Source organism: Myxocyprinus asiaticus, chromosome 47 (assembly GCF_019703515.2).
Source record: "Myxocyprinus asiaticus isolate MX2 ecotype Aquarium Trade chromosome 47, UBuf_Myxa_2, whole genome shotgun sequence".
Lineage (NCBI taxonomy): Eukaryota > Metazoa > Chordata > Actinopteri > Cypriniformes > Catostomidae > Myxocyprinus > Myxocyprinus asiaticus.
This window is the reverse complement of record NC_059390.1, coordinates 21179362-21201806: the sequence shown is the minus strand read 5'-3', so window position 1 is coordinate 21201806 and position 22445 is coordinate 21179362. Positions and strand designations below refer to the sequence as shown.

The 22445-nt window shown below is 38.8% G+C and overlaps 1 protein-coding gene across 1 annotated transcript in view; it reads left to right on the top strand.

Moving 5' to 3' along the window:
* The window catches only part of LOC127436494 (lysine-specific demethylase 7A-like), a 34725-nt gene that overhangs the window by 4035 nt on the left and 8245 nt on the right, over positions 1 to 22445 (top strand). Inside the window, exons 2-13 of the mRNA XM_051690694.1 lie at positions 11174 to 11259; positions 11345 to 11462; positions 12035 to 12195; positions 15954 to 16095; positions 16677 to 16863; positions 17807 to 17969; positions 18837 to 18924; positions 19086 to 19192; positions 19711 to 19802; positions 20100 to 20186; positions 20815 to 21048; positions 21266 to 21390. Of these exons, the coding sequence (XP_051546654.1) occupies positions 11174 to 11259; positions 11345 to 11462; positions 12035 to 12195; positions 15954 to 16095; positions 16677 to 16863; positions 17807 to 17969; positions 18837 to 18924; positions 19086 to 19192; positions 19711 to 19802; positions 20100 to 20186; positions 20815 to 21048; positions 21266 to 21390 (1590 nt within the window). The remainder of the gene's footprint in view (positions 1 to 11173; positions 11260 to 11344; positions 11463 to 12034; positions 12196 to 15953; positions 16096 to 16676; positions 16864 to 17806; positions 17970 to 18836; positions 18925 to 19085; positions 19193 to 19710; positions 19803 to 20099; positions 20187 to 20814; positions 21049 to 21265; positions 21391 to 22445) is intronic.

The following is a 22445-nucleotide window of genomic DNA, read 5'->3' as shown; positions in this document are numbered from 1 at the left end:
CACCCCAACTTGCAGTCCCACCCTCCCCAAACACTAACTTGTCTGACAAGTTATGGAGTCCATAAGCATTATGCATGGCTTGTCACTTGGCCATCAAACGGTTGGTTAGGCTTGACTCGCCTTGTCATTGCCTCTGTGTGTTCACAGATCATTCACGACAATGGATATGTCATAGATCGCCTAACTAATGAACATCTGCACTTTTAAAAAAACATGAGGACAGAGAGAAAAAGGGGGATTTCTAAACTCTTAAGGACATGCTACATTTCTTTAGCTAAGGTGGTGGCTTTAAACTTACCCTTGTTTTGGCACTCTTGTTTATTAGTGTCTGGCAACGTTCAGTCATTAAGTCTCATTAAGTCCTAAATGTGCTTCTGAGTCTCAACAAAAGCTTAGACAGTTGCAGACCTGAGATGTCCTGAAGATTAACATTCAGTCATCAGGGCCTAGTTTGGTGACCCCTGTCTGCTCTGTGAACTCTTTGGAGTTTTAACCACTGCCCTCTAGTTTGGTAGTTGGGAAAGAATACAAATGTTCTGCAGTCAATTCTTCTGCTTACCATGGTTAGCTCATCTCAAGACATTTTTCACTTTTTCATTAGGGGTGGATCCGATATTCATACTTTTTCTAGTTACCGGAATCATTATTTTGACTTATCTGATTGCCGATAAAATTTAAAATGTGCTCCGTTGGATCTGATGCCACTGCCAGTGACCACCTCTCTCTGAAAGGTTACTGCTTGTAGTCCAGTGTTATTATAGTTAACGAAAACTAACAAATCATTTTCGCTAAAATAAAAACTGATATTATTGGAAAAAAAAACTTAAACTAAACGAAAATACGTTTTCATAACTCCAAATCTAAATAAAATAAAAATGATCTCATTCATTTTAGTTTTTGTTATACTAGGGTGAATATGACCAAAGTGGGACACTTTTGGAAATGTTTCTTTTCTTGACACTTTGAATTATAATCCAAACAACACAACCTAACATTATAGCTTTGAAGAAAGGTACCTTAGTCAAAAGCAAAAATTTGGAAATATTCAATAATGGGATCCACTTGACCAAATCCCAGATGTGTTTAAGCAGCAGGGCCTACTGGTAAAGTGGGTCAGAGGAAAAAATATTCTCTAGAAAATATATATATATTTGAAATTCATTTTTATATTCTACACTTTAACAGTGTTAACCTTTTACTTGTTTATAAGCTTAATTTACCTTGAATTTCTGTCATTTTCTATACCATTGCTTTTCCCACCTGTGGTCATGAAATGAGTTCTGACACACATCCCAAAGTAAAATTATAAATTTTCAACCTCAAAAAGATAAAGGGATAGTTGACCCAAAAATTTAAACTCATCATTTACTCACCCTCATGCCATCCCAGATGTGTATGACTTTCTTTATTCAGCTGAACACAAATGAAGATTTTTAGAAGAATATTTCAGCTCTGTTGGTCCATACAATGCAAGTGAATGGGGTCAAACTTTGAAGCTCTAAAAAGCACAAATGCAGCATAAAAGTCATCTATAAGACTCCAGTGGTTTAATTGTTTCTTCTAAAGTGATCTAATCTGTTTTGGGTGAGAACAGACCAAGATGTAACTCCTTTTTCATTGTACATCTTGCGATTGCAGTCTACAGGAACGATCATGATTTCAAGCTCTATTACACTTACTAGTACATTTCACAGAGTGCTAGATGGCACTGGGAAATATAATCGAGCTTGAATGATTGCCAAGGAGACTGCTGATGTCAAGATTTACAGTAACAAATGGACTTCAATATTGAACTGTTTCACACTCACACCTATCATATCGCTTCTAAAGACATGGATTAAACCACTGGAGTCATATGGATAACTTTTATCCTGCTTTTATGTAATTTTTGGAGCTTTAAAGTTTTGGCCCCTATTGAATTGCATTGTGAGGACCTACAGAGCTGAGATATTCTTCTAAAAATCTTTGTTCAGCAGAAGAAAGAAAGTCATATACATCTGGGATGGCATGAGGGTAAGTAAATTATTAGAGATCTTTAATTTTTTTGGGTGGACTATCCGTTTAATTGTATACTCCTTAAAGATTAGTTTAGTAATGATGTATAATCATTTTAATGAGATTCATATGGATACAATGTGGATCAATTTTAAATGTCTTTTGTCACTGCCCATATTTGCTCAATGTTATAAAATTTGCAACATTTACAATTCACATTAAACATGAAAATACCACTAGATAGACGTAACACAAGACTGCCCAGAGAAATGTAATGTTAGACTTTTTAAATTACACCAGTAAACGCTAACCATAAAAAAAATTACTCAAACTAAAATAAAAACTAACAGACAAACTGTGAAAACTAAACTAAATTGTAATGACAGATTGAATATAAAATATAAATAAAAACTAAATTAAAAATCCAAAACTACAATAACACTGTTGTAGTCTGGCTCAATGTCCCGCCCACAGTATTATCGGATTGGTTATATGTCATGAGTAAATGGCCACTCGACACTGTACTTCATATTCGTGGGGGAGAGGTGGGAAAGAAGAAAGCAGCGAGAGAAAGATGAATCTCAGGACAAGCTGTTTTCAAACATGGTTGCCCATGTCACCGTTTCTACACTTTAGGTTAGCAGTGCAACAAAACAACAGAGCTGTGTACACCGCAAGCACTCCGGGGCGTAGATGGCACTGATCTTTCAGTGCTATACCTTTGAACATGCTTCATTAATGCCCTTTCACGCTCCACACCCGTTGCCTCTCTCCCCCGGCCTGTGACATGTTGTGCTGCAAAGTAGAGCTGCAGATGCAGTTATTTTAAAGACAGCAGACTGTAACAGAAATACAATGAGCATCAATATAGATGGGCGGCAGAGATAAAGACAGATTTAACAGAGTACTCTCCCATATGAGTTGGTGTTTTTACATGTTATAGCTGATGATGGCATTGATAGTGGTAGCTAGCTAACCAACGTTAGGAGGTTTAGAAAACATAACATCAACTTTAACTCCGTTGTGAATAAAATCATTTTGCCCTTTTTACACTTGACTAAACGGGCTTGCCAGCAAACTACATGAAGAGTGTCAACTTCAATAAAGTTGATTCTCATCTGTGCTCACATTAATACATTCTGTTATGAGCTGTTTAGTTCATTATTTTTTATATATTAAAAATTTCAGTTAAAAAGAAATGCTGCTAGGAGCTCCCTCCACTTTATCTTTTGAAAAAAATAATGTTCTGTATATAATATACTGTAAATATAGGCTGTAATATAAGAGTTTTTCAACTTAAGCCAAAATGTGAAAACTCAGTGGTTAGTGAAGCTGTTGCTATGGTTACGGACTGCGTTTATGTGGCGGACAGATCAAAGGACTGTGGGTGTGTCTCGTTTCGAAGGCTGCGTGCTAGGTAGGATGCGTCCTTTGAAGGTTGCAGTATACCGAGTGTCCTCCTTTTAAACAAATCTCGTTTAAACGAGACGGCCTTCGTAGGGGAAACGGGATGTAACATGGTTGGTATGACAGCACGCCACTCTTTAACAAGCGTGAGTGCTTTGAGTGAGAAGAGAACAAAGTCCCTCTGGAAGGGAATATATGAGGTACATTTTAGGAGTTATGATGTAAAGAGAAAAGAAAATAGATTTTACAGGTGTACTTTTAGTCTAATACTTTTATTTTAATTATATATTAATATAATTATACATTTTATATACTCTGCACCCATCTACTGAAGTACTTCAACTTGGGAATTAACATTCTTTGCGTTGAACATCATATTACGGGCAAATTGGCGTCTTTTTTTTTTTTTTAAACATTTCCATTGAAGGAAAGAATTGTGGGTTGTGAGTGCCCACGAAGGACACACCTCATGCATCCTCCAAATTCCCATGAAAGAAGGTCGCATTCGAAGGCTGCATTCAAAGTGTCCTACTCGCTTTTCTGAAACGAGACCACCTCTGACGTATGCGGCCAACAAATGCGACCTCCGAGGACGCATCCTTCCAAATGAGACCCAGCCTGTATTTTTATGAGTCTGTTGCTGACTCTTTATGGTGGGGTGTCTGTCAGACAATGGAGTGCTGTAATAAACTGTTGCTGAAAAAAAAAAAACTGTCGGATGCCCTGAACTACATGTTGCACACCCACAGTAATCTTACAGTTATGCACTTTTGAAGTGACTCCAAGCACTCTGGTTACATTGAAGCACATTATTCTGTGCCCGGGATGCACATAAGTGGTCTTGTGCCTTATGTTAGAGTGTCTCTTATTATTTACAGTTCCTCCTATTTATTTGTTGTGTATTTATTGGTTTTCCTATTGTAGGGATGTTCCATAATAAGAAAATTAGCAAATAATCATAAAACCAGTTAACCGCCATTTTTCTCAAGCGTTAAGCTAACCATCAAAATCTTGTACTAAAGAGTATTCCAAAGCAGTTGTAGAGCCCACACGTCTGAGCATACTTGATTCGCTTGACCGTTTGCAAGACGTAACATGGAAAAATGAAGTATATCCTAGCTTTAACTACTTCCTTACACCAACAAATATCTATCTTGCTAAGTAACTGCCCAAGCTGCCTGTTACTAGTTCGGAAGAATGTAACTTCGCGATATCTTGTAGCAGAAGGATGGCACTGAATTAATTTGCTTGCTAAAATTACATTTAAATGTAAATTTATGACCTTAATTATATAAGGCACTCGAGGCCAGTCTTCAGTGTGAATATAGCCATGGCTGAAGGGGTTGCAGGCACTCCGCTGTGACACCCTGAGCCATGACAGTATTCTCATCGTAGCATGAACTTGTACAGTATTACTTAATGCATAAAGGATTGTAAGTAACGTTTCATTAATGTATAGCGTGGATTACAGTAAATAGAGGACACTTGTATAAGGTGTTCCCTGCAAATGTCTTCAGAGGGTTCATTCTTATTCTCTTGTCTCTCTGCTCAGTCGTTCTCTTGTGGGTAGTTAATCGGTTACTCAGGTGACAGGGTGTCTTACTCAACTCCAGGCGTGTGGCACACTGACCTGGTTCACATTGTGTTGTGAAACAGACAAAGATGATGATCATGGAAGCAATTCAGAAAGGAAGAAATACATAGATGGATAAAAACATATAGCCTTTAATAGTCTTATTCGGTCTAAAGAAATCAAATGGAGCTTGCTTATAGAGCCAAGCTTAAGGTGAACGAAACAGGGTTAATAGATAAGAGTGATTCATTTGATTGTGTTTTAGTACTGGGAAGTTTTTACTTGTGTTCAGAAGTCATGATTACGACATGATGTGCGTTCAAGTGCATTCCCACTGGTAATTTGAATTAATGTTGTAGTGCTTTTTGGCCAAGAGATTTGCATTTATCTAGGCCTATGTATTGAGTTAGATCTGTGGCAAACTGCTGGGAACTTCAGTGCATACTCTAATGGAGAGGTGGGATTTGAGCTGTCTATTCTTCCCTTCATTGTCTCGTTCATGGAGGAGGGAAGCGTAGGAGTAGTGTGGGTGTAGAGTCATTCATCCTTAAACCCTCCTCCCCCAACTGCTCCATATCATCACATGTCTGGCCTTGATACATAGGTTACTGTATCACAGACCAAGTTGGAGTCACGGCACCATACAAGCCAGCCTCTTTGGGACAGGCATTTTATTCCAACCGAATCACAGGGATAAATGACAAGCATCTGAGAAAGGGTACTTGTAAGTATAGTTAATATGACGTTTTCTGCCCACATGAGTTTACACTGCAGGAGTAATAAATCTTAATTTGAGACTTTTTGCCTTTTATATGGAGGAAAGTGAAGTGTAGACAAAGTAGGGGAGAGAGAGGTATTGGCAAAATCCACTATCGATCGAACTCTAGTCCATGTAAGCCAAAAGTTCTTATATGTTCTGAGCATGTGCATAGCCTACTTCGCCACAGCTCTGATGCAATTGCAAAAATGATTGCAAATTCAACAAATCCCCACTTTATATGCAATCGCTTCCAATTTTGACTTATTTGTGCTAAAGCAAACTTGAGGGGGAAAAAAGCAATTTCAGCCAATCAAGATCCATGAGACCCAGGAAAATCATATTGATGCCCAGCTATTTTCAGCCTCAAACTGACCAATCCTACCTCTGCAACTGTTGTCGTCTGTCAGTTTGTCTCATAAACAATTGTTCTTTTCTAATGAGACCACATCTATTTGAGGCCCAGTGTTGTTTGGATAGTCACATGTAACTTTACAGAAATGTTTCCAAAAATAAGGAAGTACACTTGGAATAGTGGTAAAAGGTTGCCCAATAGAATAGACATGGTATTTTTTTCTTTACAAATCTTGAGAAGCGCAAGTGAATGTACTGTAACAGTGCCAGCCATCCTTCTCAAAGGCATTGCAGTTTGATGAATTTTCTGGAAATTCAGTTGTTTCTGGGTTTAAAGTAGTCAGAAGAAAATCTCCGAAATGATTGATGATATTGGCACTGATACCACTTCACACAGACATAAAAATATCACTAAATCACATGCTTAGGAAGCTGTATAAGTTCTTGCCATCAGGACCTGCCCGGCGTTGCCTGCATTGCCCTGTTTATAAAGAAAATTCATCTAAGGAACAGTTAGGTGTCTGCATTTTTGAACAGGAATTGCACCAGCTCTTCTGGGGCAATATGAGCTATCTGCTTCCTCATTCTGCTTTGTCTGTCTTGCAGTTTCCTGCAATAATGAGGAGATCAAAGCTAAGACAGCAGCTCTCTGAATCCTCTGCCTGTGTTCAAAGGCTGTCCTCTCTTTGAGGAGAATCACCTTTCTGCTGAAGTCCCCTGCTGACTTTAACAGCCCCAAATCACAGAATCCACTCTTGATGTTATCTGTTTATTCAGACAGTGAGAAAAGAAGATAGAGGCAAAGCATTAATGCCAGCATCATTAAAACTGAACGAATTGTACTTTTTTTGTGAATTTTTGTGCCTGCCACTTTCCAAATTTTTCCACATTCTTTCCACACATTGCGCCTTATTCATTAAACTTTCATAAATATGTGAGTAAATTGGGAGTAATTTACGTGTATAAATGGACCTTCCCGGAAACTTTTCTCCGTATTCACAAACTCTACGTTCACCTCAGATTTGTTCGTTAAATGTACAGTTGAAGTCAGAAGTTTACATACACTTAGGTTGAAGTCATTAGAACTAATTTTTTAACAACTCCACAGATTTAATATTAGCAAACTATAATTTTGGCAAGTCGTTTAGGACATCTACATTGTGCATGACATAAGTCATTTTTCTAACAATTGTTTACAATCAGATTGTTTCACTTTTAATTGACTATCACAATTCCAGTAGTTTACATACGCTAAGTTAACTGTGCCTTTAAGCTGCTTGTAAAATTCCAGAAAGTATGTCAAGCCTTTAGGCAATTAGCCAGTTAGCTTCTAATAGGCTAATTGGAGGTGTACTTGTGGATGTATTTTAAGGCCTACCTTCAAACTCTGTGCCTCTTTGCTTGACATCATGGGAAAATCAAAAGAAATCAGCCAAGACCTCAGAAAAAAAATTGTGGACTTCCGCATGTCTGGTTCATCCTTGGGAGCAATTTCCAAACACCTGAATGTACCATGTTCATCTGTACAAACAATAGTATGCAAGTATAAACACCATGGGACCATGCAGCCATCATACCGCTCAGGAAGGAGATGCATTCTGTCTCTTAGAGATGGACGTAGTTTGGTGCAAAAAGTGCAAATCAATCCCAGAACAACAGCAAAGGACCTTGTGAAGATGCTGGAGGAAACAGGTAGACAAGTATCTATATCCACAGTAAAACGAGTCCTATATCAACATAACTTGAAAGGCTGTTCAGCAAGGAAGAAGCCACTGCTCCAAAACTGCAATAAAAAAGCCAGAGTACTGTTTGCTTGTGCACATGGGGACAAAGATCTTACTTTTTGGAGGAATGTCTTCTGGTCTGATGAAACAAAAATTGAACGGTTTGGCCATAATGACCATCGTTATGTCTGGAGGAAAAAGGGCGAGGCTTGCAAGCCAAACAACACCATCCCAACCGTGAAGCATGGGGGTGGCAGCATCATGTTGTGGGGGCGCTTTGCTGCAGGAGGGACTGGTGCACTTCACAAAATAAATGGCATCATGAGGAAGGAAGATTATGTGGATATATTGAAGCAACATCTCAAGATATCAGCCAGGAAGTTAAAGCTCGGTCGCAGATGGGTCTTCCAAATGGACATTGACCCTAAGCATACCTCCGAAGTTGAGGCAAAATGGCTCAAGGACAACAAAGTCAAGGTATTGGAGTGGCCATCACAAAACCCTGACCTCAGTCTGATAGAAAATTTGTGGGCAGAACTGAAAAAGCATGTGCAAGCAAGGAGGCCTACAAACCTGACTCGGTTACACCAGTTCTGTCTGGAGGAATGGGCCAAACTTCCAGCAACTTATTGTGAGAAGCTTGTGGAAGGCTACCCAAAATGTTTTGACCCAAGTTAAACAATTTAAAGGCAATGCTACCAAATACTAACTAAGTGCATGTAAGCTTCTGACCCACTGGGAATGTGATGAAAGAAATAAAAGCTGAAATATATCATTCTCTCTACTATTATTCTGATATTTCACATTCTTAAAGTAGTGATCCTAACTGACCTAAGACAGGGAATGTTTTCTATGATTAAATGTCAGGAGTTGTGAAAAACTGAGTTTAAATGTATTTGGCTAAGGTGTATGCAAACTTCTGACTTCAACTGTGTTCGTGAATTCCAAACATTATTAAATAGGGCGCACATGCATGTTCATTCACAATTATCATAATTCACACCCATGAAAACGGCATGTAAGGAAGGCGCCAGACTCACTAGTAAAAGCTTTTAACATCTATGGAAAACAGTAATTTTTATGAACATTTTAAGTGCATTCACATCATAATATTATTATGATTTAGCAATCATAGTGAAATGCTGTAAACTAATAACATTTGTAAGCTATGACAGTGTGCATGCTTTCTTTTTATTTCTTTTCATTTTTTTTTTTTTTTTTTGTCATTGGATGCATCTGCCCAAAATGTTTATTTATGGGTTTAACAGCATTAGCATTGACCATACTTTATCAACATAACACTATTTATCGATGCTTATACCTAAATTAAAGAGCTCATATCAAATGAAGAAATTGTCCAACCAGTCCCATTAGAAGGCATTCATGTTTTGGAGAAAATCAAACACAAACTGCATCTTCCCATGACATTTTCTGCTTAAAGTGATATACAATGTATGAAGCAGAGTTGGGAATAAGCTATACTTTTTCACTTAAGTAGGAAAGATGACTCTCAGTACCCGGATGACTGGTCTGATATCTCTAAATCACTGGATGTGCAGGTGTTAATTCAGAAATCTCAAACCCTTAGTGTCATTAACCAATCAAAATATAGTATTCCGTAGACCCAGTGTTGTAATATTTGTTATTTGTGGTATGTTATTTACTAAAACCAAAAGCCTGCCTGCATGAAAAATTGCTAATAGAAATTGAAATTTTGGTGCTGTACTTGCATGCCTGTGAATAGCTTTTTAGAAGCTTTACCAAGAAGGCCACAGAGTAGACCAACTTTCTTAAAGAGAACTTTGCCAAGCCAACAATCATAGAACAACATGATCACACAGGAAATCAACTTATGTGTATGTATATGTATTCGTGTCTGTACGTATGTGTATAATTTTTTTATTATTATCTATGTCTTGCTGCTGTTTTTGTATTGTTTTTGTATGGTTGTACACTGGAAGCTCCTGTCACCAAGACAAATTCCTTGTATGTGTAAGCAAACTTAGCAATAAAGCTCATTCTGATTCTGTTTCCTCTGAATGTTCGTGTACCCTGAAATTGACCCCATTCTGCTGAATTACTGACAAACGCCATCCCCCATTAGATGTTTTTGCATCAATTCAATTGTTGTCGGCTTTCCCTTTGCCACTACTGAGACAGGGGTTCTGGTCCTGTGGAAACCAGAAAGTAATGGTGTTCACATAAACAATAGTGAGTGCAATCCGAAGGTTGCATTTTCGCTCTAATATTACATCTTTACTCCATTTGTGGTAAGGTTTGGGGTTGTGGTTTAGGTTGAGTAAGGTTAATAAAATATCCATTCCTGTTTACTAAATTACTGAAATTTAGTTTAGTAGAGTTACTAAACTCCCTTTTGGCGCCACATTGGACTTTTCACCCGGAAACTGGTCAACAACACTTTCAGTTTCAGGCTAATGGGGGCAGTGATTCGAATTTTGGCCAACCAAACACAGACCGATTTCAGCAGCAGAACTTTCGACCTACTGTTGCCGAATTCACAGTGTGGTCAGTCTGCAAAGAAAAGCTGACCTTTCCTTTTTTTAGAGAGTGCACATTAAGGGACAAGCATTTCTGCACACATGTATTGATGCCATATTGAACTCTTATCTATTAGTTAATTATTTTCTCTTGTAGATTTCTAAAGTTTAAGATGTACTCCATTGGGGAGGAATAGCAAAGATCAGACAATGCATTAGTAAACACGGCTATGTGAGTGTTAGCACTTTTCTGTGTTCTCTCGTGTGGGCCCATTTGTTTGACCAAGTCTCGGCATCAGTAAATCTCTTAACATCGGACTGTCAAAACTCTGCTAACTGGTGTCACGTGATTGGCATCACAGCTCTGAAATGAACCTCTGGAATGTGTATTTGTGTGGGTGGGCAAGTGTTATGGTTGAGGTTGCAGTTTTGCAGTTAGGAGAACTGGCTTGGCCTACAGTTTGAGTGAAATGGACTGTGGAGGAAAGCAGCGCTTTGAGTGTTTCACTGCCACAATGCTTGACGTAATCAGTGGCACGCTATGCAAACATTTGCCATCGTGTTTTCTAAAAACATTCAGATCATTATCCTAATATACCATGCAGTGCTAGCCTTTGATATTGTGCTGCATCTAACGTGCAGTTTAGGGCAACCTGTTTTGAAATCATTATTTTTGCAATTCCGATTGGTGGAGGTAGTTGCACAGAAATAACACATTTTGTACTAGATTTGGACATTTTTGTATTATAGGCTGCTACTTCCAAATGTAGTCTAAATATAAGCATTTATACAGTCAGTAAGGTTAAAGACTTGGTTGTGGGATAGTTATGGATAGTGACTCATCCTGCTTATCTTTCTGTTTTAGTTGTGTTCAGATATTGGAGCACTATGCTGCTGATATCGATGTTTATCACTGTCCCAACTGTGAACCCATCCACGGACCCTCCCTGAGTAAGTGTGTCCATCTACATGTTTATTTCCCAATTGCTGTTCTGTTCCTGGATCAGTATTGTGAATCTGTTTTTTTCTTTCTTAGTGAAAAAGCGTAATAATTGGCACAGGCATGACTACACAGAGCCAGATGATGGCACGCGCCCGGTGCAAGCGGGTACTGCTGTGTTTGTACAGGAACTCCAGGACAGGAGCTTTGCCAGGTATAAGCATGTCTCTTTTGTTCCTTTGACTTCTGATATGTTAAGTAGGAGTCTAATGACTTTTTTTTTTTTTTTAACAAATTATACCAAGACAGATTATTTGTTCAAGTTTTGTCACATGAACAGTTTTACACAGTCGTACAAATGACTGTGCATTTTTATATGTAAGAATAACAAATAAATGTAAGATATATGTACAAAATAATGCAACCGATAGCTGATATGCAGAACATATATTAATTGTTTTATTTCTGCAACAGTTACATAACTAAATAATCCTTAGACAACAATATAAACATGCATCATGAATATTTTCATAATGATTTTAATAATTTATCTTAAAATGCTACATGTCAAGCATTTCTTCACAGAAGCATAGAAGGCTGTTACATTAAAAGTCGATTAAGTAGAAAAGCGTGAATATTGGAAAACAAAGCAAAAAAGATGGCAGAAACGGTTATCTATTTCTTGTTTTTCGGACATAGTCATTAAAAGATGATTTACACCGTTTGTAAATTGCATACCTCCACTGAGATTGGTGACCTAATTTGCTATAATTTGCTGTTTCAAAGTGACGATGAGGTTCTGGTGCGGATGCAGGGCAGTCAGGTGACCCAGCGTTACCTGGAGAGTGAGGGCTTCCATTACCCCATATTGGTGCCTGAACTAGATGGACTGGGGCTCAAACTCCCTCCCCCTTCTTTCTCGGTCAGAGATGTGGAACACTACGTGGGTAAGAGCTCAGTGTGTGTTCGTACTGCATTTACCGTCTGTCACGTAACAGCCCTGGGAGAGTATTTGGCAAATGGGGCACTGGAGCAAGAGACACATTTAGATCGATAACACATTTACACTCCCAACCAGACCAACATAAAAACACAGTTATAGTTTTACGCCCTCAGTTTTCATGTGGACCGACACCCTAATCACCTAAAATGTCCAGCATAGTTTCTGTTTTCTTCGAGTTACAAAGGTTGTTTTATGCAGCCTTTTCGATCACATTGATAACCTTATGTATTAGTCTAAAATGTTTATAGTTGAACAAACATTCTATCACACGAGAAACATGAGAAACATTGTTTTTTGAACATCTTTAAACACTTATTGGACTGGAAAGCTTTAGGTTACCCAGTGCCTTTGTGAATGTGGTTATCCGTCCGTGCCAGTAGTGAATGGGTTTGGACAGGGCTCCTCTACAACTGTGGAGGTTATGGCTTCTTTTCCCCTACATTAGACCCAGAACATTTCATCTCCAGTTACAAAGCTGTTGTACAAAACAGCTAGCCTGAGCTCAGGTTTCTTAATAGGTCTGTTTTATCTGAACGCTTGTGTTACACGACTCCCTCTTTCGCATGCCGCTGATCTTTAAGCTGAAGGTATTTTAATAGTAACAGTTGTCGAGGGGGAGAGGTGTGTGAGAAAGGGAGAGTGGGCCACTCAACTCCCAGTCAGTTGGGCACCGACAAAAGGCCACTAGCCTTCTCTGTCTTTCGTTTATTCCCTCTCCCCCTCCGTTTTTTTTTTTTTTTTTTTTTTTTTTTTTAGAAAACATACACCTATAAGAAACATCCTTCCTTGTCTGAGCGAATTTAGAGAAGGGAACTATTGTGTTGTGTCAGGCTCACACAAATGGGTGCTTTTTTATGCCACAGAAAAATGGTAGTTAAAGGAATTATTCACCCAACTAAACTCAGCAAAAAAAGAAACGTCCTCTGCTTCAACTGCTTTTATTTTCAGCAAACTTAACATGTGTAAATATCTGTATGAACATAAAAAGATTCAACAACTAAGACATAAATTGAACAAGTTTCACAGACATGTGACTAACAGAAATGGAATAATGTGTCCCTGAACAAAGGGGGGGGTCAAAATCAAAAGTAACAGTCAGTGTCTGGTGTGGCCACCAGCTGCATTAAGTACTGCAGTGCATCTCCTCCTGGACTGCAGCAGATTTGCCAGTTCTTGCTGTGAGATATTACCCCACTCTTCCACCAAGGCACTTGCAAATTCCCAGACATTTCTGGGGGGAATGGCCCTAGCCCTCACCTTCCGATCCAATAGGTCCCAGACGTGCTCAGTGGGATTAAGATCCAGGCTCTTTGCTGGCCATGGCAGAACACTGACATTCCTGTCTTGCAGGAAATCACGCACAGAATGAGCATTATGGCTGGTGGCATTGTCATGCTTGGAGGTTCATGACAGGATGAGCCTGCAGGAAGGGTACCACATGAGGGAGGAGGACGTCTTCCCTGTAACGCACAGCGTTGAGATTGCCTGCAATGACAACAAGATCAGTCCGATGGGGCGGTGTGTCACAGCATCAGACCATGATGTACCCTCCATCTCCAAATCGCTCGAGTACAGGCCACAGTGTAACGCTCATTCCTTCGATAAACGCAAGTCCGACCATCACCCCTGGTGAGACAAAACCACGACTCATCAGTGAAGAGCACTTTTTGCCAGTCCTGTCTGTTCCAGCGAAGGTGGTTTGTGCCCATAGGCGACGTTGTTGCCGGTGATGTCTGGTAAGGACCTGACTTACAACAGGCCTACAAGCCCTCAGTCCAGCCTCTCTCAGCCTGTTGTGGACAGTCTGAGCACTGATGAAGGGATTGTGTGTTCCTGGTATAAATCAGGCAGGCCATCCTGTACCTGTCCCGCAGGTGTGATATTCGGATGTACCGATCCTGTGCAGGTGTTGTTACACGTGGTCTGCCAATGCAAGGACGATCAGGTGTCCTTCCTGTCTCCCTGTAGCGCTGTCTTAGGCGTCTCACAGTACGGACATTGCAATTTATTGCCCTGGCCACATCTGCAGTCCTCATGCCTCCATGCAGCATGCCTAAAGCACGTTCATGCAGATGAGCAGGGACGCTGGGCATCTTTCTTTTGGTGTTTTTCAGAGTCAGTAGAAAGGTCTCTTTAGTGTCCTAAGTTTTTATAACTGTGACCGTAATTGCCTACCGTCTGTAAGCTGTTAGTGTCTTAATGACCGTTCCACAGGTGCATGTTCATTAATTGTTTGTTTTCCATTCTTGTTCAGTGAACCATTGTTTAAACCCTTTACAATAAAGATCTGTAAAGTTATTTGGATTTTTACTAAATTATCTTTAAAATACAATGTCCTGAAAAAGGGACGTTTCTTTTTTTGCTGAGTTTATAAAATTGTCAACATTTACTCACCGTCATGTTGTTTCAAACCAATATGACTTCCTTTCTTTCATTGAACACTTAAGGTGTTTTAAGATGTTCATGCTGCTTATTTCCATACAATGAAAGTGAATGGTGACTGAGGCCTGCGAGCTCCAGAAATGTCAAAAAAGCACAATGAAAGGAACTGTTAACCCAAAAATGAAAATTCTCTCATCATCTGCTCACCCTCATGCCATCCCAGATGTGTATGACTTTCTCTCTTCAGCAGAACACAAAGATTTTTAGAAGAATATTTCAGCTCTGTAGGTCCAGACAATGCAAGTCAGTGGTGACCAGAACTTTGAAGCTCCAAAAATCACATAAAGGAAACCGAAGTAATCCATATTACTCACTGAAGTGAAACTGAAAGTGGAGATTTATAGTAAATGACTTGAATATTGATCTGTTTCTCACCCACGCCTATTATTATTGCTTCTGAAGATATGGATTTAGCCACTGGAGTCATATGGATTACTTCTGTTTCCTTTGTGATTTTTGGAGCTTCAAAGTTCTTACTGTTAATTACTTGTATAGAAGATACATATTTGAGCTCATTTAAGTAGTTCATATGAGTCATGCACAAATTTCCAAGTCTTCTGGAGCCATTGGATAGTTTTTGTGTGTGCGAGAAATAATCAAAATTAATGTTATTTGTGTTACGTTTTAATATTTTGGATTGATTAAAGTGCTAATAAGCGAATAATGACTTAAATTGTGATCTGTTCCTCACACAAAGCTATCGTATGGCTTCTTTAGACTTGGCATGTAGTATATGAGTCATATGGACTATGTTGATGGAGTTTTTACAGTGCTTTCCTGTCATTTTTGGAGATTGACAAACTCTGTCCCTAGTCTTTTTTTTTTTATTGTATGGTAAAGAGCAGCTTGGACATTCTGCTAAACATTTGTCCAGTTACCAAATTTGGATATTCTGGGCTTGAGAAACATTTCACAATTATGTGTTTGTGGAACTGTTTTTCCGCCAGCTGTTCATCAGACACTGGCCAGCTGTGTGTCTGTGTTTGTCTGTGTGTGTCACTCCACCTCCAGCTGCCCAGCCCTGTTTCTGGTCCTCAGCTGTCACTTATGATTTGCGGTCCTGCAGCTGTGTCTCTCAAAGCCCGATTAAAGACTGTTTGTGAAACCCACAGAGAAAAAAAAAAAAATCCAATTTCAGAACAGAAACTTTATGCCCTGTAAAATTTTATGTACGTTTGTTCACTTGTATTCCTTTCCCTTGGCCAGTCGGTTGTCTTAGTGATGTGCACGATTTCAACATTTCTCCCTCTTTTTTTCCAGGTTCAGATAAAGTTATCGATGTAATCGATGTCGCAAGACAAGCAGACAGCAAGCTGAAACTGGGAGAGTTTGTGAAATATTACTATCTACCCAAACGGCCCAAAGTGTTGAACGTTATCAGCCTGGAGTTCTCGGATACAAAGTATGTCTGTTTGAGGAACTGCCAGTTCTGCTTGTAATATTACAACACAACTTAGAAGAATTGGTGGCAATGTATTAGTTTTAGCTTTCATATACACACTGTAAACAAAGCTACTACAAGGAAAAATAACACACAGTGGCGCCAAAAAGTATTTAGAAATTAAGCTGCAGTTAATGTATGAATGTCATAGTATTCAATAACAATTTCAAACCAAATGGCATTTATTTTGAAGATACCACACTTTCAAGCAAAATGTTTCACAAAAAGGAATTTGTTAGGTTTTAAATATAAATAAATATATATATATATTAGTATTTGGACTCCTTCTGGTTGTCAAATGTTAGTGGTACATGTCTATAGTGTGTTGTACTACACCTGCATCATTTATTTGCAGATGCCACTTGGTTTGACATTTTAATGCATTGACATTTCAATCTTTTTAAGTGTCCAAATTATTTTTGTGGCCATTGTGTACTACTGTATAATTAACTGAACTTTTACTGTATTTGATTCCAACTGAACCCAACAAATGTCTTGCATGTAGAAGCATTGCATGATTTTTATTGTCTGGTCTCTTTCAGGATGTCTGATTTGGTTGTGGTTCCTGAGATAGCGCAGAAGATGTCTTGGGTGGAGAACTACTGGCCAGATGACTCGTTCTTCCCCAAACCGTTTGTGCAGAAGTACTGTCTCATGGGGGTGAAAAACAGTTACACAGATTTCCACATTGATTTTGGAGGAACCTCAGTGTGGTACCATGTTCTCTGGGTAAGAACTTAGGCCATTAGCCTGATCTGAATCTGCTTAGTGAAGTATAATATAGCAAGTAATCTTACAGTTATATAAGTGAAGAGAAGCAGTTCAAAATGAAAGGCTGGTAAATTTGTTGTAAATGATATGATCTGTTATATGGTTTGTTTAAAACAAATGCTCTACTGTTATATCATAAAACAACACTGACTTTTACAGCATCTTAATCATGTATCCTCTTAAAGGGATAGTTCACCCAAAAATGTAAGTTCTCTCACATACTCACCTCATGCCATCCTGGATGTGTATGACTTTCTTCTGCAGAACAAAAATGGAAGATTTTTAGAAGAATATTTCAGCTCTGTAGGTCCATACAATGCAAGTCAGTGGTGGCCAGAACCACCACTTTTGAAGCTCCAAAAGGCACATAAAGGCAGCATAAAAGTAATCCATATGACTCCAGTGGTTTAATCCATGTCTTCAGAAGTGAATTTTTTTTTTTTTTTTTTTTTTTTTTTACTATAAATCTCCACCTTTGGCTAGCCCCAAACAGCAGGTGGCAATATGCACAAAAAATTAGAATTTCAGAAAAAAGAAGAATGTGAAAGTGAAAGTGGAGATTTATGGTAAAAATTGACATAAATATTCTGTTTTGCACCCACACTTATCATATCATTTCAGAAGACATGGATTAAACCACTGGCGTCTTATGCATTACTCTTTATGCTGCCTTTACGTGCTTTTTGAAGCTTTTCAATTTCTGGTCACCATTCACTTGCATTGAATGAACCTACAGAGCTGAAATGTTCTTCTAAAAACCTTCATGTGTTCTGCTGAAGAAAGTAAGTCATACAACATCTGGGATGGCATGAGAGTGAGTAAATGATGAGAGAATTTTCATTTTTGGGTGAACTGTGTCTAAGTTATCATCAAAAAAGTAGAAAATCACTTTGTTTTGCAGGGAGAGAAGATTTTTTACTTGATCAAGCCGACGAAGGCTAACCTTGCACTATATGAATCATGGAGCTCATCACCCAATCAAAGCGAAGTATTCTTTGGAGATAAAGTCGACAAGTGTTACAAATGCTTGGTGAAGCAAGGATCTACCATCCTTCTCCCCACTGGTGAGAATTTGGGACCCCTAAACCTGTATTTCATTTTTAGTGTCCACTGCATGACCATGCCTACATTTGATGGCCTCACCCACCATTTTGGGGTGCAAATGCCTCACCCATTTGTTATTTCAGTTGCCTTCGCAGTTTCTGTTGATGATACAACAGAATAGTTCATTGTAATCAAATATGACAGGTATAACTTGATTTTAGTAATGAGTAATCATGCTCTCGGAGGGGTGGACCATTTCATACATTTTGAACCCTTGATTGACCCCAGGGTACAAAATAGGATGTGTGCTTTCGTAGTAAATCACGCACATGGTACAGCAATGCGAGAATAATGTCCTGCCAGACTCCTGCCATGAAAATTGTAGATCAGCGTTCAACACAGATGACCCTTGATACAGCTGGGAGTGTTGGGCAATAGTTTTAGCTGAGCAACATGGTAAACAGAGTTAAAACACTCTGAAAAGCTCTGATGCAATTCACGTGCATCTGACTGAGTGGAAAGAATCTGGAATGAAAAGCATTTCCACTGTTTGTTTTTTTAATCGCTTTGCAGAAGTGTTTTGTTAACTTGTCACACATTTAAAGTGATCTTAACATTCTTTATCAAGTGTGGATGTAACTTCACATGTGAAAAAGCAGAAATCCTGTATTCAGTGGCCAATACACATATAGCCAGACACAGAAATAAACTGAGTCTGTATAAGTTGCTGATTGTGATTTATATGTGTGAATTTACACTATATTTAGTTGTTGCTCATATGTATTTGTAGGTGTGTGAATGTACACTGGTTTCCGATGTGGATTTTGTATATGTATAAACTGTATTTGCAGCCGTTTGTGAATATAGCTCTCTGCCGCCCTCTACAGGTTGGATCCATGCAGTGCTCACCTCTCAGGACTCCATGGCGTTTGGGGGGAACTTTTTGCATAACTTAAACATAGGAATGCAGCTCAGGTAATGCTCCTGACAACTCATCTTTATTTGTTTTGCTACAGGGAAGATTATTTAAAAGGATGTAAAGGAATATTACCATCAGTGATGTATGCAATATCAAGGTAAATATTCTAAGTGTTACCGTTCCTATTAAAAATAATCCCTCTTTATGCTCATTTCAGGTGTTATGAGATGGAACGCAGACTGAAAACTCCAGATCTCTTTAAGTTCCCGTATTTTGAGGCCATATGCTGGTATGTGGGCAAAAACCTTCTGGAGACCCTTAAAGGTGAGTGAAACAGAACAACACCTGCAGTGCTTTAGATCAATCCCACATTATCTCACCTAAACACCTACTTGGATCTCTATAAATCTGTCCTAATATATAGTAGCAGCAAACTCAAATAGTTCATATAAAGTACATATAAAGGAATAATTCACCCAAAAATGCAAGTTCTGTCATCATTTACTCTCAAAATGCCTTTTTTTTACTAATGCGGGACACAAACGAAGGAATTTTGAAGGTTGTTCCATTCGATTTCAATAAAACGGCAGTTGATACTGACTTCATGTGACTAATGCGTCATATTCCAAGCCTTCCGAAGGCATACGATTTTGGTTTTGGTGAGAGACAACCTGAAATTTAAGTTATCTCGCACTGAAAATCTTGACTTCCTCCATAGCTCTCTATTGCACGTTCTTGAGAGAAGCTCATTCGCAATGTGTAGCGCTTTAACCTGGCGAAACCAATAACAGCAGAAGTTGTCAGGTGAAGTTTTTGAGTTAAAGGTGTGTCTGTGTTTTCAGAGCTGCGGGAGGATAAATGTCAACCTCAGGGTTTTCTGGTGGAGGGGGTGAAAGCTTTAATCTCATCACTTAGGACATGGCTGAGGAGAGAGGTGAGAGATTAATCTCAGAAACACAACACAGAAGATTGTAATGGACAGTTAATTAGAACACCGTGTATTGGATGATGGCTGGTGGTGTTGACTGACTCTGGGGTAGTAAGAAACCTCTGGAATGGTTTAAAAGAGATGCCTACATTAGGCATCATTACACTCAGGAGAGAAGGTCCATTGTCGCCATGTCATTCATTTTGAAACAAAAACTTCGTGATTCTTCTACATGCATTAATTCTTTTCTCTCTCTCTCTCTCTCTCTCTGTGTGTGTGTGTTCGTGTTCATTCCCTGTACAGTTGACTCAACCTAACAGTGAGGTTCCAGATAATATTAGGCCAACCCATCTCATTAAAGCTCTGACCAAGGAGATCCGCTACCTAGAGGTAAGACAAGCCTGAGGAAGTACAATGGCTGTGAATTGATGATTAGAGAGAATGATAACAAAGATATAGTTGGTGCTTTTTGTCTCATGCTAATTAGCAATAATATGTGTACAAATTAATATCCAAACCAAATTTACAGTCAAATAAAAAAAATAACTTTAGTTTGAGCTTTTTGCTTTTAATCCGATAGAAAAGTGAGGCATTAGGAAACAAAGATGTGGGACAGGAAAATGAATCGAACCTGACTCTGGTCACCCATAAATAAGCACCACCACACTATGGAAGCTCTTTTAATACCTACCAGGCTACTTGTCTGACAAAAGAAATTGTCAGAAATTCTGTCATCTGTGCCTTATTTTGTTGGGGGGTGGGGGGTTGTTTTGGTTGTGTGTTCTTTTGTTGGTTTGGTTTTATCTTTTTTTGGTTTTGTTTTTTGTTCGGTTAGGGTTTTTGTTGTTTTGGTTTGTTGGTTGGTTTTTGGGTTTGTTTGTTCTGTTGTGTGTTGTGTTTTTACTTTTCCAGCAAAGTTTCTCGATTTTTTCCAATGTTTACATTTTCAAACAGTTTCCAATGCGTAAGCATCTGTGTAATACATGTGACCGATTCACTGTATTGATTTCTTAAACAGGAGGATCCAAATAAATGTATAAAATCTCAGGGAAGTGCTGAGTGCCTTTTACCACGCTCATCACTGGAGAGGGGATTTCAGGCACGGCGGCGGCTGCGAAAACAACATCGCCATCAACACCACCATCATCAACATCATAACTATAGCAGCCGTAAACTGCCCTCCAATCTGGACATTCTGGAGTTGCACACGCTGGAGGTGCTGAAGAGACTCGAGGTCGGGCCACTGGAGGAGGTGAGAGTTGTTTTTCCAGTAGTACACTGCAGAATTGAACTCAAATGTCTTATAATTCTCTGCAATGATTGTGCTTACCTTGATCTGTTCTCATCAAATGACTGTAATATCATGCACTATTCTGAGTTCACCTTAACATTTGATCTATTCACTGATTTAGCAGCATGCAATTTTCATTCTTCATTTCCAGTAAGAATGTCCTTATTTCTTGAAACAGGATCCAACTTTCAGCTCCAAAGTGAACGGGAAATTCAAGAAAGTTTCTTCAGCATCTGCAATAAGTGCTGAGGCTAGTAATGACAACGCCCTGCGCCTGGTAATGTGTAATGGCAAAATCATGCGGTGAGGGTTCTGTTAGCTTCACACATCATTTAAATCTTTATTTTGTCTATTGATATGATCTGGTTTGGTATGATGATGATGATGATGATGATGATGATGATAATAATAACAAAAATATATACACTACCTGTCAGAAGTTTGAAATGTCTTATCCCTGGTCTTTCTCACCAAATATGAATATACTGTTGTTTGTTTGTTTTTGTTTTTTTGTTTTTTTCTTTCTCTAGATTAACATTTTTATTGGTTGATTCTCAAACATAACACTGAACAAAGAATAATATACACACACACAGAGTTGACCATTATCCCCCCACCCCAACCACCAACAAACACTCCTGTGGTTCAAGCCTGAGAATATACATATATAAAATGGTTTCTCTCCACATGGTCTTCACTGAGAGCCTTCCAGAAAGGTCATGTATTTGTCCCATTTTTTATTTTTTTACCATATGCATCTAATCTGCCAAGCTGTTTGTATGATATCTTTTCAAATGCCACCACCCTGCCCAATTCGGTGAACCATTCTTGAAATGAGGGAGCGCCATTTGACTTCCATCCTCTAAGAATTAATTGTCTGCCAATCATTACACTAGTTTGGACCCAGCTTTTTGTATATTTGTTACCTATTTTAAAAACCACCCCATCACCCAATATAAATAATCTGGGGCAGAATGAAATTTGAGTATCTAAAACCTCACAGATAAAATTCTGGACTCTTAACCAGAATTCTTGAATCTTAACGCAGAACCACAGAGCATGGGTTATGTCAACTGACATCGCCAGCAGTTAGGTGTGTCTTTTAAACCAAGCCTAAACAATCTAGAGGGAGTCCAATAGAAATGATGCAAAATTTTGTATAAGGTGTACCCTTGCATCCCTAGATGTAGTTTAAAAAAATTTTAATTTCTTTCCCACTCCCCATCCTTTTAATACCAATTTCAAATCTCTTTCCCATAAGTGCTGTTAAGGCGCCATCACCAAGACTCTGAATCAACGAGGAATAATACACTGACGCTTCATGACCCTGTCCAAAGACCTTAGGGTGCTGTGTACTA